At 41.1% G+C, this 13,143-nt stretch overlaps 2 protein-coding genes across 2 annotated transcripts in view; both read right to left on the bottom strand.

Moving 5' to 3' along the window:
- Positions 1-2,265, bottom strand: part of ZNF407 (zinc finger protein 407) — a 331,643-nt gene extending 329,378 nt beyond the window's left edge. The window contains exon 1 of the mRNA XM_081919417.1: positions 458-2,265. The gene's annotated coding sequence lies outside the window, so the exon portion shown is untranslated. The remainder of the gene's footprint in view (positions 1-457) is intronic.
- A 127-nt stretch (positions 2,266-2,392) lies between these two features.
- LOC309374504 (beta-Ala-His dipeptidase-like) lies at positions 2,393-12,068 on the bottom strand. Its single transcript, XM_081919468.1, has 12 exons — positions 11,920-12,068; positions 11,290-11,400; positions 11,043-11,186; positions 10,175-10,337; positions 9,814-9,896; positions 9,517-9,714; positions 9,007-9,091; positions 5,626-5,786; positions 4,659-4,823; positions 3,868-4,009; positions 3,227-3,374; positions 2,393-2,634 (listed from the first exon to the last, which is right to left on the bottom strand). Exons 1-12 carry the CDS (start codon positions 11,920-11,922, stop codon positions 2,571-2,573), a joined length of 1,467 nt encoding a protein of 488 aa, XP_081775594.1. The 5' UTR covers positions 11,923-12,068; the 3' UTR covers positions 2,393-2,570.
- Positions 12,069-13,143: the final 1,075 nt, after the last annotated feature.

Below are 13,143 nucleotides of genomic sequence, written 5' to 3'. Positions count from 1 at the left end.
CCGCGCGACGAACATGCGTAGTGCTAACACGAAGAAGTCACAGACCACGAATAGCTTCCGCATGCGCACTTTGGATAAACTTTTTTTCCTCCCCCTTCGTTTCTTTAAAAAAAAAAAGTGGATGGGAAGCCTCGAGGCGTTAGCCAATCGCTATATGAAACCGTCTTCCCGCCCTCCATGCCCAACCACTCAGGAATTCCCTCCTCAAGCATCAGACCCTCCGACGGTTACTGATTGGCCCAAAACGAGCTTCCTGCCCTCCCTCCCACTTATCGAGAGGAGGAAGGGGGAGAAAAAACGACGGCGGCACAGAGGCCCAAAAAGCCCTAGGGAAAGCGAAAAGGCCTGGAGAAAGCCAGGAACGACCTGGCGCCCCCAAGGATAAACGCCTACAACAGCCTTAAGCAGAAGCCTCCCTCAGAAGCGAGGGGACCACTGACCGTTGGTTTTTACTCACCGGATGGGGACGCCGTCCTCCTCCGCTTGTGATGATCTTGGTCACAAGTGGCGTACCGTAGATTCGCCGAAGTGCGTCACTGTCGGAACGTGATGCGTAACGTCGTACGGAGGGGAGGGAAGACAGGAAATGTATGGAATGCAACGGCGGCAGTTGCTCCGCGGGCGGCGCGTGACTCTTTTTGAAGAAGCGAGGGCCTTAACTGTACCTCAGTGGCCTCGCGCACCGCGTGGAGGTCGCTTCCTGCCCCTTCAGACGCGTTCAGAGGCTCCCTAGCGGGGACTCTCGCTTTCCTCTATTGTGCGTTCCGTGGAGCCAAAAGTGTGAAGGGGCTGGGTTGTGGCTGGTACCCTTGAGGCGAAGCATGCACTCTGCACATGCCCCGAGGCACTCCTGCCCACCATGACTTCCCCGCGAGAACCTCGACACCGAAAACAGGCTCTGGGGTTCGACTGAGGCCCCGGTGTTTCACTGCACACGCGCAATAATATCCTGAAACGAACCCTGTAGGCAGTGGGCTCAAGCCCTCATTGCTAGTTAAACAAAATTAACGAAGGGGCAATATCCAGATGTCATGTTTGTGTACGTTCCGTGTGTAAACACGTCAAATGTTAACAAACCAGAATTTTTTAGGCATGAAACAACTCAAAAGTTTGAAATACACACAAAAGGTAGTGTTCTTTGTTTAACTGGTGAAGAGGTAGAGATTGACTTAACTAGCAAAAAAAATAAAAAAAATGGATGAGGGATTTACAATCGCCAGGTGGGGAAAAACTTCCAGTTTGGGGAAATTTATTGAAAATCCCCCTCCCAAAAGATACTAATATATAGTGGTTGATTTATTATAAACCCCAAGCAGGCATGTAAGCTTAAAAACATACTTAGGTTATACTTATTACTTGCTTCATATCCAGAAGGGTTCACATGGTGACTTTTAGAAATTACAGTGAATTTTGTTAGAGACTATATGTTGTTGTGTGACTTGTTTGATTGCCACCTTGCTATTTTTCAAACTTTTAACACTCATTTTAGTAGGACTACACTGAATTATGAAACTTACTGTCTTTTTTGACTGTAAAGCAAAATAAAAATACTTCAGTTGAAGTATACACCAGTGTGGTGTAGTGGTTAAGAGCGGTAGTCTCGTAATCTGGAGAACCGGGTTCTTGTCCCCGCTCCTACACATGCAGCTGCTGGGTGACCTTGGGCCAGTCACACTTCTCTGAAGTCTCTTGGCCTCACTCACCTCACAGAGTGTTTGTTGTGGGGGAGGAAGGGAAACTAGAATGTTAGCCGCTTTGAGACTCCTTCAAGGGAGTGAAAGGCGGGATTTCAAATCCAAACTCCTCTTCTTCTAAATAAAAAATACTCGTAAGCCTGCAAATTTGCAATGGTAGCCACTGCCTCCATATGTCACTAATAAGAAATTGTCTGTTGCCTGGGAACCTGACAATGTGCCCAAGGTTTCAAAGTTGCATCTGCCACCCTCATAGAAAGAGTATGGACTCAGGATATGGTCTGAAGGTACATGAAGCCATCGTTTTGCTGAAGCTAAGCGGGTCTTAATCCTGTCTGTGCCTACATGGGTAAGCACTTGAGATCCACATGTATGCAGTTACCACATTTAGGAAAAAGATGCTGCAAAGAAGTGTGCAGCCAGTAGAGGGTGTATAGTGCACATGAATAGTTATACAGTAGTTCAGTCGCACAGGGTGTAACCATACCTTTAAACAGACTTAAAAACAGGAATGTGATGTGTCATTTGTGGGTAGCACATCTTTTACAAAAACATAGTAAGAGGGTCATCTTAAATGTAGAAAACCCAGGTGGCAATATTTATTATTTTTCCTTTCTGAGAGTCCAGTGTTCTTAAGGAAGCAATAAAGTTCTGTACAGGCACATAAAGAAAGGAGGAATGGGACTTCCAAATGTAAAAATAAAATAAAATATCATTTTATTGCAGGGGGGATCTTCTCTTTTTTCCACACAAGTATTTATTGATTTTATCACGTTTAAATTTCTAAATATATTTGTGTATATGTGTTCCTTTAAGAACATTTCAAAAAAGGAAGTATGCAGCTGTGCTTTAGAGGGTTTTTATCATCCATCTTCTCTAGGTAGAAGCAAGTTCTTGAAGGAAGGCTGCATATAGTTTTGTTCCCTCAATGAAGTTGTACCTACATTTAAAAAGAAAACAATATTAATAGTGGGCATGCAAAAGCAGATATAGCGTAGATGGAATATGAGAGTCTAAATTACAACTTGGCAAAAATATATGACTACGTTAATGGGTAAGCATAATTATGGCCAATACTACATCTGCTTTTATTATTCACGCTTTTTCTACTTCATTTACATCAGTATTTCAAATGCTGTATGTTTAGTTTTTCCATCTTCAAGAAGCTTCTAGGTGGTTTATGTTGCACACAAAACAGAAGTCCCAAAGTTGTCTTCTCTCCAGAGATTATGCTTAAAATTCACTTACCGTAGCATTTTCCCCACTAGTAAAAGACTTCATTGCAGTGGTACCTCTGGTTACGTACTTAATTCGTTCCGGAGGTACGTTCTTAACCTGAAACTGTTCTTAACCTGAAGCACCACTTTAGCTAATGGGGCCTCCCGCTGCTGTTGCGCCACCGCTGCACGATTTCTGTTCTCATCCTGAAGCAAAGTTCTTAACCCGAAGTACTATTTCTGGGTTAGCGGAGTCTGTAACCTGAAGCGTATTTAGCCCGAGGTACTACTGTGTTTTAAAGGCCTACAGATTACCTGTTGATCTTTTCATTTTGACCATGAGGGGCATCATCTGGTCCTCCTATTCCTAGAAGCATTATACTCTTTCCAGTTACGTCTTGGAAATGTGAAACAATTGGAATTGTTCCACCTATTCGGGTCAAGTCAGCCTCAGTGTGGAATACTAAGAAATAGGAATAAAAGAAAACTTAATTTTCATAGACTGGTTACTTAACATTTTATCCAACTAAGTCCCAGAACAGACACATTTGTCATTGTTGCAATCTTGAGTTAAAAGTTAACTACTTCTAAACTTAAAGTTGTGATCCTGTCTGTAACTGACAAAATCCACAAAAACAACTCTTTTAAACCTGCAGTGAAACAGTTCTGTCTTAACGTGTCCCATGACTGTTCTTTAAAATATGTTTTCACAAAACTGACAAAACGAGCCTCTTCCAAGGCCAAAATGCTCCTTCAAAATACTGTGTGAATTACGTACACATTCATATATCAATGTAGCTTTAGTATTAGATGCATGTGTAGATTACTTTGGATTTTTTGTAATGATGCAGCCATTTCTATTAAGTTTTCTACACTGCTTTTTAGTGTGCTGAGTGCTTCATAATAATCACAGTAGCCCCAAAGTTTTGTAATTTGTTGCAGTAAAGTGACCAGACCTTTCTCTATTGCCTTTCTTCCAGCCAAATACAGAGGTTCATCTGTATCAGAAAGCCACGGCTTTGATGCTTGCACATTGGTTATTTCCATATGATTAGGGCTGTTCCGTTCAGCAAATTTCTTGTTCAAATGATCCATTACCTCAAGAGAATAATAGTGAAAGTTTATTCTAGTTTGCTCCTGGTGAAAATTAAATCTGTCTTAATAACACAATAATAATTATCTGCTGATGAAGATGCATTGTGGGATAATGACCTGCAGTATTCATGGTCTAGCACACTTTGAGCTTTGAATATAGGCTGATCAATGTGCTGGCGATTATCTTTTGGTACTTCAATGTGCTGGTCATTATTCAAATTCCCATTCTCTGTGATTCAAGCTAGTACCTTTAATATATTATCAACTTCATTTAGAGTTAATTCACTAGCAATATAATGCCTTGCATGTTACCCAGAAGTAAGCCTCAGTTTAATTCATGTGAAGTAAGCATACTTGAGTTGCAGCCTTTAGGCTACAATCCTTTACACACCTATTTGATAAAAAAGTCCTATAGAACTCAGTAGGGATTATTTATGAATGAACATGCATTGTATTCCATTGCATGGCAACAATCTTGTATATACCTACCTGGGAATAAGCCCTATTGAACACAGTGGGGACCTACTTCTGAGTAGGCCTATTTTAGGCTAGGTTGCTAGAAACATCACATCAACTGAGGAAAGCAAATGATTAGCACTGTTCACCACAAGAGAATAGAGAGATTTTAAAGACGCACAACCCAGAGCTCTACCTGTTTTTTTACTACAGAGCGATCCATATGGGGAACCAGGCGTATTGAAAATTTCCCAATTACTCTTGCAGGGATTACAGTCTTAGTTCCAGGTGCAGAGAAAGCTCCTTCAATTCCATGGATGGACAAAGATGGATAGCGCGACTTCCGCATTAATAATTCTTCCTAAACAAAAAAAAAGCAACTTTTAAAGCAATATATAAACAATAAGTTGCAGTTTGCTCACCATTCCTATTATTTTACACAGACAAATGGGTTATTTATATCATTATTATCATTAGCATTTTTAGTTGCTTTTTCATGAAATGTGATCCAAAGTGACCTGCAAACTAATAAAACATGAAAACTAGATTCTGAAAACTGAATCATTTTTTGAGCCTGGAATACGTGGTCTTATGGCACCCCTACTTCCTATAAATGGTAATGTGTGTTGTGTCATTTTTTTCAAAATGTGGTAAGCTACCTGGTATGTTTGTCATCCCCCCACCATCACTCATTCTACTGAGTGGGGTGCTAGACTTTGGACCAAAAGTCCTATTATTCCTGATGGCAGAACTAATTCAGACTAATCATGGAGAGAGTAGTTGACTGACATTTTTCTATCTCATGATACTAGACTTGGGGTTACTCTAGAACCCCCAATCTGACAGTACATTTGGGACTGACAATTCCACACAAGGTGGAATTCATTAATACAGGCTAGGAAAATGGTGCTAGTGACTTGTATACATATTTTACAAGCATATTTCTGCAAAAAGGGAAATGCTGCCCTTTCATTACACCCAAAATCAGCTCCCTGTAGTAGCCATCCCAGACTGCCTAATGGTAGAGCAGACCCAGATTTGACCATGCTTCTACATCAACTATAAAGGAATTCCCACAATTTGCCCCATCCTAACTGAAAATTGTGAAACCAGCTATCAAAAGCCCAGCTTAGAATTCAATACAAAAGCAATATGGCATATACTTTAGTGCTATATGTGAAGTTTCTTATGCCAAATGTGTCCTTCAGCGTCTTGAAATCCCATTCAATTTTTTCATAGAGTTTCTTTTCTTTTTCCGTAAGAGGAGCAACTGCATCATAAATCCCAGGTATCAGTATATGACCAGAAGAATCGACAAGGGTACCTGAAAATAAATGTACAAGTTCTGAAGAGGAACTACAGAAATAACAGAACTTGCAGTTACTTCTGTTTTTTTAATGGACAGAATGTAATACCAAACATCAATTAAAATTGCTTATTTTAAAACTAGGGAATACAGAAGGCAAGCCTCAAAATAGTCCTTTAATTTTTTAAAAGTTTATTGAATATTTCTCCTAATTTCTATTTTAAAAATCAATAAATTGTAGCTGCCCCATTTCCCTTTTATTTTTAAACAAAACATTACATGATAAACTTACAGAAAATGCTAAGCTTTGCTGTTCTCTAAGAATCTCTATGAAGAGCTATGCTTCTTCGGCATCATAGAACATGCACAACTGGTAAGGAACTTTAATATATAGATAAACCTATAAAACCAGATCCCCAGAGTAAGATGATGGCTAAATAAGAATAAGATAAATGGGGGGAGGTAGTGGGAATAATAGCATACATGTGGCAAACTGACCCCAACCTATGAATCTTCATTAGAATGTCTATAGACGTAATAAAATAAAATAAAAATTCCTTCCAGTAGCACCTTAGAGATCAACTAAGTTTGTTATTGGTATGAGCTTTTGTGTGCATGCACACAAGAAGCGTGCATGCACACGAAAGCTCATACCAATAGCAAACTTAGTTGGTCTCTAAGGTGCTACTGGAAGGAATTTTTTGTTTGTTTGTTTCGACTACAACAGACCAACATGGCTACCTACCTGTAATATAGACGTAATAGTCTTGTTTCAGGAGCAGCTTGCTGCCCTCGCCAAAGTCTTGTTTACTAGGGTTACGAGCTGAAGCTTCCAGCAAGATCTTGTGAGAGCCCAATGAAATCACGTGGAGGCCACTGAGATCTCACAGGGCTTTTGTGGGATCTCAGTGGAAGCCTGAAGCCGCTGTGGCCACTTCTCGCTTTGGGAGGGGGGGTGCCCAAGGAGGCGCCCCTTGGATTCTTCCATCTGAGACAGTCTGCCTCATGGATGGTGTTATGTACTGAGTTGAATACAATCCAGAATGCAGTAGCCTGATTGGTCCTAGAACAATAGGATTCAGAATGCAGCAGTCTGATTGGTCCTAGAACAATAGGATTCAGAATGCAGCAGTCTGATTGGTCCTAGAACAATAGGATTCAGAATGCAGCAGTCTGATTGGTCCCAGAACAATAGGATCCAGAATGCAGCAGTCTGATTGGTCTGCAGAAGCCACCCAATCCAACTCCAGGTGGAAGTGAATTCGCAACCTGATTGGCCTACAGGAGAATCCTGGAATTAGCCAATCACGTGGGGCCCATTGTGTAAATAATGTACATAAAGAAGACATTTCGGGGGAACTGGTTTTCCTCACTACTATGAGCTGAATACGGAGCATGAAATCAACACTCAACTCCGAGTATATTTCAGATGGGATGGTCCTACCTGATTTGCACATCAAGCTAAGCAAAACCATGGACTTGCAAGCATGAAAACTCCAGACAGGAGACTGTGACCACATTGCTCTGCCCTGATCATTTGGCTGCTGTCGTGTGCTAAGCTAAGCTATGGCTTGGCTTAGCATGTTGTCCAGACCAGTATTCATTATTTAGCTTTCTCCAGACTGTGGAATGCCCTCCCATCAGATGTCAAGGAGGTGAGTAACTAAATAACTTTTTGACATGCTTGGTTTAGCATGTTGTCGAGACCAGTACAGTACTCATCGTTTAGCTTTCGTTTAGCCCTCCCATCAGATGTCAAGGAGATGAGTAACTATGTAACTTTTTGAAGACATCTAAAGGCAGGCAGCCCTTTATCAGGAAGCTATTTAATGTGTAATGTTTAATTATGTTCTTATATGTCTTAGAAGCTGCCCAGAGTGCTGAGGTGGGGTAGAATGGTGGTGGTGGTGGTGATGATGATAGCAATGAAACAATTTCATTAAATATAAAGTTGATCTTCCATATATGACTGGGTTGCACCTCAAGGAAACCCTTCATAAAGAAAAATGCCTTCAAACTTCATCACACTAGGCACCTGTCTGGTTTTGGCTGGTAATTAGGTGGGTCAGAAGGAAAGGGTTAAATGAGTGTGACGTGATTGGCCAGTGGAAACTGATAGGAGGAGTTAGAGTGAGAGTTGGAGTTGTGTGGAAGTTAGTTGGGAGTTGGAGAAGGAAGAGGAAGGATATAAGTCTGTGGGTTGGTCGAGTTGTGCTGTGAGAGGAACTGTTAGGTGGAGTCAGATAGATAGTTGGGATAATCAATTTGAAGTTGTTAGGAAAATATAATACAATATAGAAACAGATAGGTAGCCGTGTTGGTCTGCCATAGTCAAAACAAAAACAAAAAATTCCTTCCAGTAGCACCTTAAAGACCAACTAAGTTAGTTCTTGGTATGAGCTTTCATGTGCATGCACACTTCTGAAGAAGTGTGCATGCACACGAAAGCTCATACCAAGAACTAACTTAGTTGGTCTTTAAGGTGCTACTGGAAGGATTTTTTTGTTGTTGTTGTTTTGACAATATAGAAACTAAGATTAAGAAACTACCAAGAAAAATTAACTGAAACCTTAAATGTGTTCATGCTTATAAAAATAAACTTGATTATTTGTTAATGTTAACAGCTGTCTGGACTCCGTGTGTACCCGTGAGAAACGGGTTGGTGGCAGCGAAGAGGCAATCACAGTGGTGGCACAGGGATCAATAGACCGTCAAACGTCTGGGGACCCTGTGTGATCGCCACAAATGCCTTCAAATATCATCACACTAGGCACCTGTCTAGTTTTGGCTGGTAATTTATTCTAGAGAGCTAGAGTTCCAGCACTAAAAGTTCAGTTTCTAGCATAGGCTAAACACACCTCTGGGGATTATGGTACTCTCAGCAGTGCCCCATCTGAGGAGCACAGTTGCCCGGCAGGGATATACGCAAGGCGTATATCCTGGTCCCAAGTTGTTTAGGGCTTTAAGGCTAAAAGCAAGACCTTGAACTGCGTATATTGGAAGCCACTGCAGCTTCTTCAGCAGAGGTGTTATATGGCACTGAGAGGGTTCCTCAGTCAACAATTAAGCCCTGCATTTTGCACTAGCTGCAGCTGTGAAGGTGCCCAAGGGAAGCCCCACACAGAGTGCATTGCGGTAATCCAGTCTTGAGGTTACCAATGCTGAAATCTCAGTAGTCAAGCTTTGAAGCAGCCTAGAATGTGTGAGCTAGTTGTTCACTAGTAGAAACTCTACTTACTCAGCAGATATATTAAGTCACTGATTGCTTCAGGAACTATACCTCCGAAGGTCCCTGAATGCAAGTCTTTTTTAGCACATTCAACCTAGAAAAAGTAGATAAAGGAATCAGAGGTTGTATTAGTATGCCATGCCATGCCATACCAAGATTTTGCATCAGGAAAATGAACAGGCACAAGCTTCACATTTGTGGGCTCATCCCTCTCAGACATGCATCAATTAAAAATTGTAATCCTCGCTTAGCAGCTTATTCGTTAGAAACTTTACAGGCAAATGATAATAAAATGAATGATAAGATGTGTCTGTAAAATTAGCATTATTATTATATCCCAACTTTCCTCCAAGTAGCTCAAGGTGGTCCATGGTTCTCCTCACCTCTAGTTTATAACCATATGAGGTAAGTTAAGCTGGGCTTCATGGCTGCGTTGAACCCTAGTCTCCTAGGGCATAGTCCAACCATTACACTACACTGATTTTACTAGTTGTAACAATATTAAAGAGCCCCAAATACCTCAATTAAGAAGTAGCTGTTTCCCCTTGTTCCATATGTAATACTTGGTTTGTTGCTGATCCATGAGGAATCAGTGATCACAATGTAATCGACATCTGAAAAAAACGTACTATTTCTCTCTTCAACCAGTTTCAATAGTCCGGGGGATCCTACTTCTTCCATGGCTTCAAGGAGAAACTTTACATTCACAGGAAGTTCCTGTCAGAGAGTGGTTTAAAATGTAGTAAACAATGTGTTTGTTTTGTTTTGATGGCAGATTTCATGAAATAAGAAAGACTTGTTAAAAAAACAATTTACATATTGTTGAAGTGCTTCTACTGCATTCAGTACAGCCAGAATTTGCCCTTTGTCGTCCGAGGTTCCACGTCCATACAGATGACCTTGAAAATAAAAGTGAAATAAAGAGAAGCTGATAGAATCCAGTTATACAATTGTACAGTATTTTACAAGTTCAGGGGTGACATAAGAGTCCTGTTGTACCAGATAAAAGGTCCATTTAGCTCACCATCCTGTTTCCACAGTGGCCAATCAGATGCCTGCTGGAAATTCACAAGCAGAGCCTGAAGCAGTATCTTCTCCCACTATTGCCACCCAAGAACTGGTATTCAGTGACATTCTGTCACTGTATTGCTGTCATTGAATAATAATAAATGCTCACCATCTTTTTCTGTCAAATTGTATGGCTCTGATGCCCATCCATCCTCTAATCTGGCTGGCTGCACATCCAGATGTCCATAAAAACAAACTGTATGTTTTTTAGGGTCCTTTTTAAGTTCTGCCAGAATGACTGGTGGCAAACGAGGTGTAGTTCCATTATGCAGCTAAAGCAGAAGTGATGCATTAACAGTGCAATCCTATAAGATGAGTTTGGATTTGATATCCTGCTTTATCACTACCCGAAGAGGTCTCAAAGCGGCTAACATTCTCCTTTCCCTTCCTCCCCCACAACAAACACTCTGTGAGGGGAGTGGGGCTGAGAGACTTCAGAGAAGTGTGACTGGCCCAAGGTCACCCAGCAGCTGCATGTGCAGGAGCGGAGACGCGAACCCGGTTCCCCAGATTACGAGTCTACCACTCTTAACCACTACACCACACATGTGCTAGAAGCTATCACTTGCCTCTTTTACCCAATCCCCGCACCTCCTGACCACGTTATAGTCCATCTATATATATATAGCTGCTTCCTATGTAACTTATGTTACTGACAATTCTATCTTTCCTTTAGATCATATTTTTCAATTGTGATCCAGTGGACAGAGACTTTATTTCTATCTTCTATACTTCAGCAAATATTAGAGGAGGAGGAGAGTGGGTGACACTTAGCATGAAAGACTGGAATGTTTTAGGCAGATTAATGAAGACTCTTTAGAGACATTAAGCAGTAGCCTTAAGGCAGGCATAGGCAAACTCGGCTCGCCAGATGCTTTGGCACTACAACTCCCATCATCCCTAGCTAACAGGAGCAGTGGTCAGGGATGACCACTGGAGGGCCGAGTATATATTTCATGCTGAAACACAATAATTACCTCTTGTACACCCAGTTCCGCCAACTCAACAGTTCCTCCTAAATATTTTATCCTCTCTTCTGCTAAATGTATCATTTCAATCAGATCTTGCCTCTTCAGAAGGTTACTGGAGTCACTTTCAATGGCCACCCATTCTCTGAGTCTCTGTGAAAAGAGGAAATTATGAGGGGGATGGAATCCACATTCCAGGTAACACTCCTTCACTCTAGTTTTCCAGTTTGTCCCAAAATAGCACACCCGCTTGTACCTGTACATATTCATGTTGATGAGCATCAATGTACTGAAATATTTGATCTGCAGGGGCAAATGGTGCTTCACTGGTGATAGTTGTGAAAGCAAGAAGAAATACAAGGGATATCTGAAAGAATAATTACTATTATTAGTAGCCTGCAATTCTCAGAGCCAAAATCCCATACTGTTTGACCCGGACTGTTTGGTTACAGAAGATTCCACTTTATCCAGGGGGCAGGGGGTGAGACTAGAGTTTGCCCTATACGTTAAGATTGCTGTTTGTTATTCTATCACTGTTGTCTTAGACTAGATTAATCTTTGCTTTGAAAAACAAACTGCTGGCAAACCCTTCCATTGCAATAGTTCCGTTTCCTGACTGCTTACAATATTTGCCACTTGCCTGAGCGGTGAGATGTTCCAAGGACAGTGCTCTATAGTTTTCTATACAGTTCACTATAGACTTGCAGTGCCTTTTGTGGGGAGGGACACACACACACACACACACACACACACACACACAGAGTGTTTTTAAGGATTATTATATATCTCTTCTGCATATGTTCCATCAGTCCAAAAGCAGACTGATGGATTCTTCTCACCCATACTTAGCATTTGCCAATAGTAAGAGAAACAGGCAATACTTCACCATGGCAGTAGAGACAAGTAGTGGCAGAATTTATTCTTCTTGTCTTCTTTGCCAATAGAGTCAGTAAGCAGAGGCTGTGAGACGTCCTCTTATTTCAAAATCCAGTAAGCTTTTGCTTTACAAGTCATTCCGCACCACCAATTTTATCTCAGTTCCCACTGTTTATTTAGCCTGAGCAAACAGTTTGCTAATTTGTTAACTGTCTGGTTGATGCGTTTTTTCCAGGAAGTTACAGTTACTGTGCAGTAAACACAAGCCGACCCATCAACGTCCACAGTGTTGGAAAATAATTGAGTATAGTGTGGGCATCAGAGAAATTTAAGGATTGTAAAAGTTAATACAGTACGGAGAATGGGAACTGTCCAGCACAGTGCCACTATAGGGCATGGCCATCCGATGTTTCAGTGTCGCACAGTTGTGGGTCCAAGTTGCTTCTGGAAGAAGTGATGAGGAGTCCAATATGCCTAATTTGCTGCATTAGGCATAAACAAAGATTCAATAAGAAAAACCTTCCCCCAACTTTGCTCCCTCACTGCCCCTTCAAAGCGCCTTCCAGCTTTTAGTTTTGTTCTCATTATTTTTACTTTAACTGTAAAAATTGAAAAAAGAGTAAAAAGTATTTTGAGCAACAAACTCACAGGACCAGACATTGCAATTCCAGGTTTGAAATGTCCCTGGAAGAAGTGGATGCTGGTGCCATTACTCACTTGCCACTATTTTAATTTCTTGCAACATCTCAAAACAGTGCTAAGTTGAGGGTATTTTGTTGGAAATTGAAATGATCCAGACTGGAGCACTGGAATTTATTGCATTTTAATTTTTAAATGGGGACCAGGGAAGGTATCAGCAGTGAGCCCTACAAGGACAAGCACCAAAAGATGTCCAGTGCTAACACCAGATCACAGGGAAATCATAATCTCTTTTAAATAGTACCAATTCCCCTGTAGTAAAACCCACAAATAAAGCCTTAAGTATGTACTCAATTAGATGTGCACTGCACTACAAGTTCAACTTCCACCGTATCTGAAATTAGGTATATCCTTGAATAGCTGGCATGGACACGTGTTGATTCATATGCAGAGCTGCAAATTTAGCAATAATGAGCATTATTTAAATAGCATTGCTATTATTTAAATCTCATCATAGCTGTGAAGACTAACTTGGGTGCCTGCTCAGTCTTCTCTTGAGGAGTGAACTGTTAATGGGCAACTTCAAGGCTGCTGC

This window comes from Podarcis melisellensis (genome assembly GCF_964234715.1).
Source record: "Podarcis melisellensis genome assembly, chromosome: 7".
NCBI lineage: Eukaryota > Metazoa > Chordata > Lepidosauria > Squamata > Lacertidae > Podarcis > Podarcis melisellensis.
The sequence above is the reverse complement of the archived record's forward strand: the minus strand, read 5'-3'. Positions and strand labels throughout refer to the sequence as shown.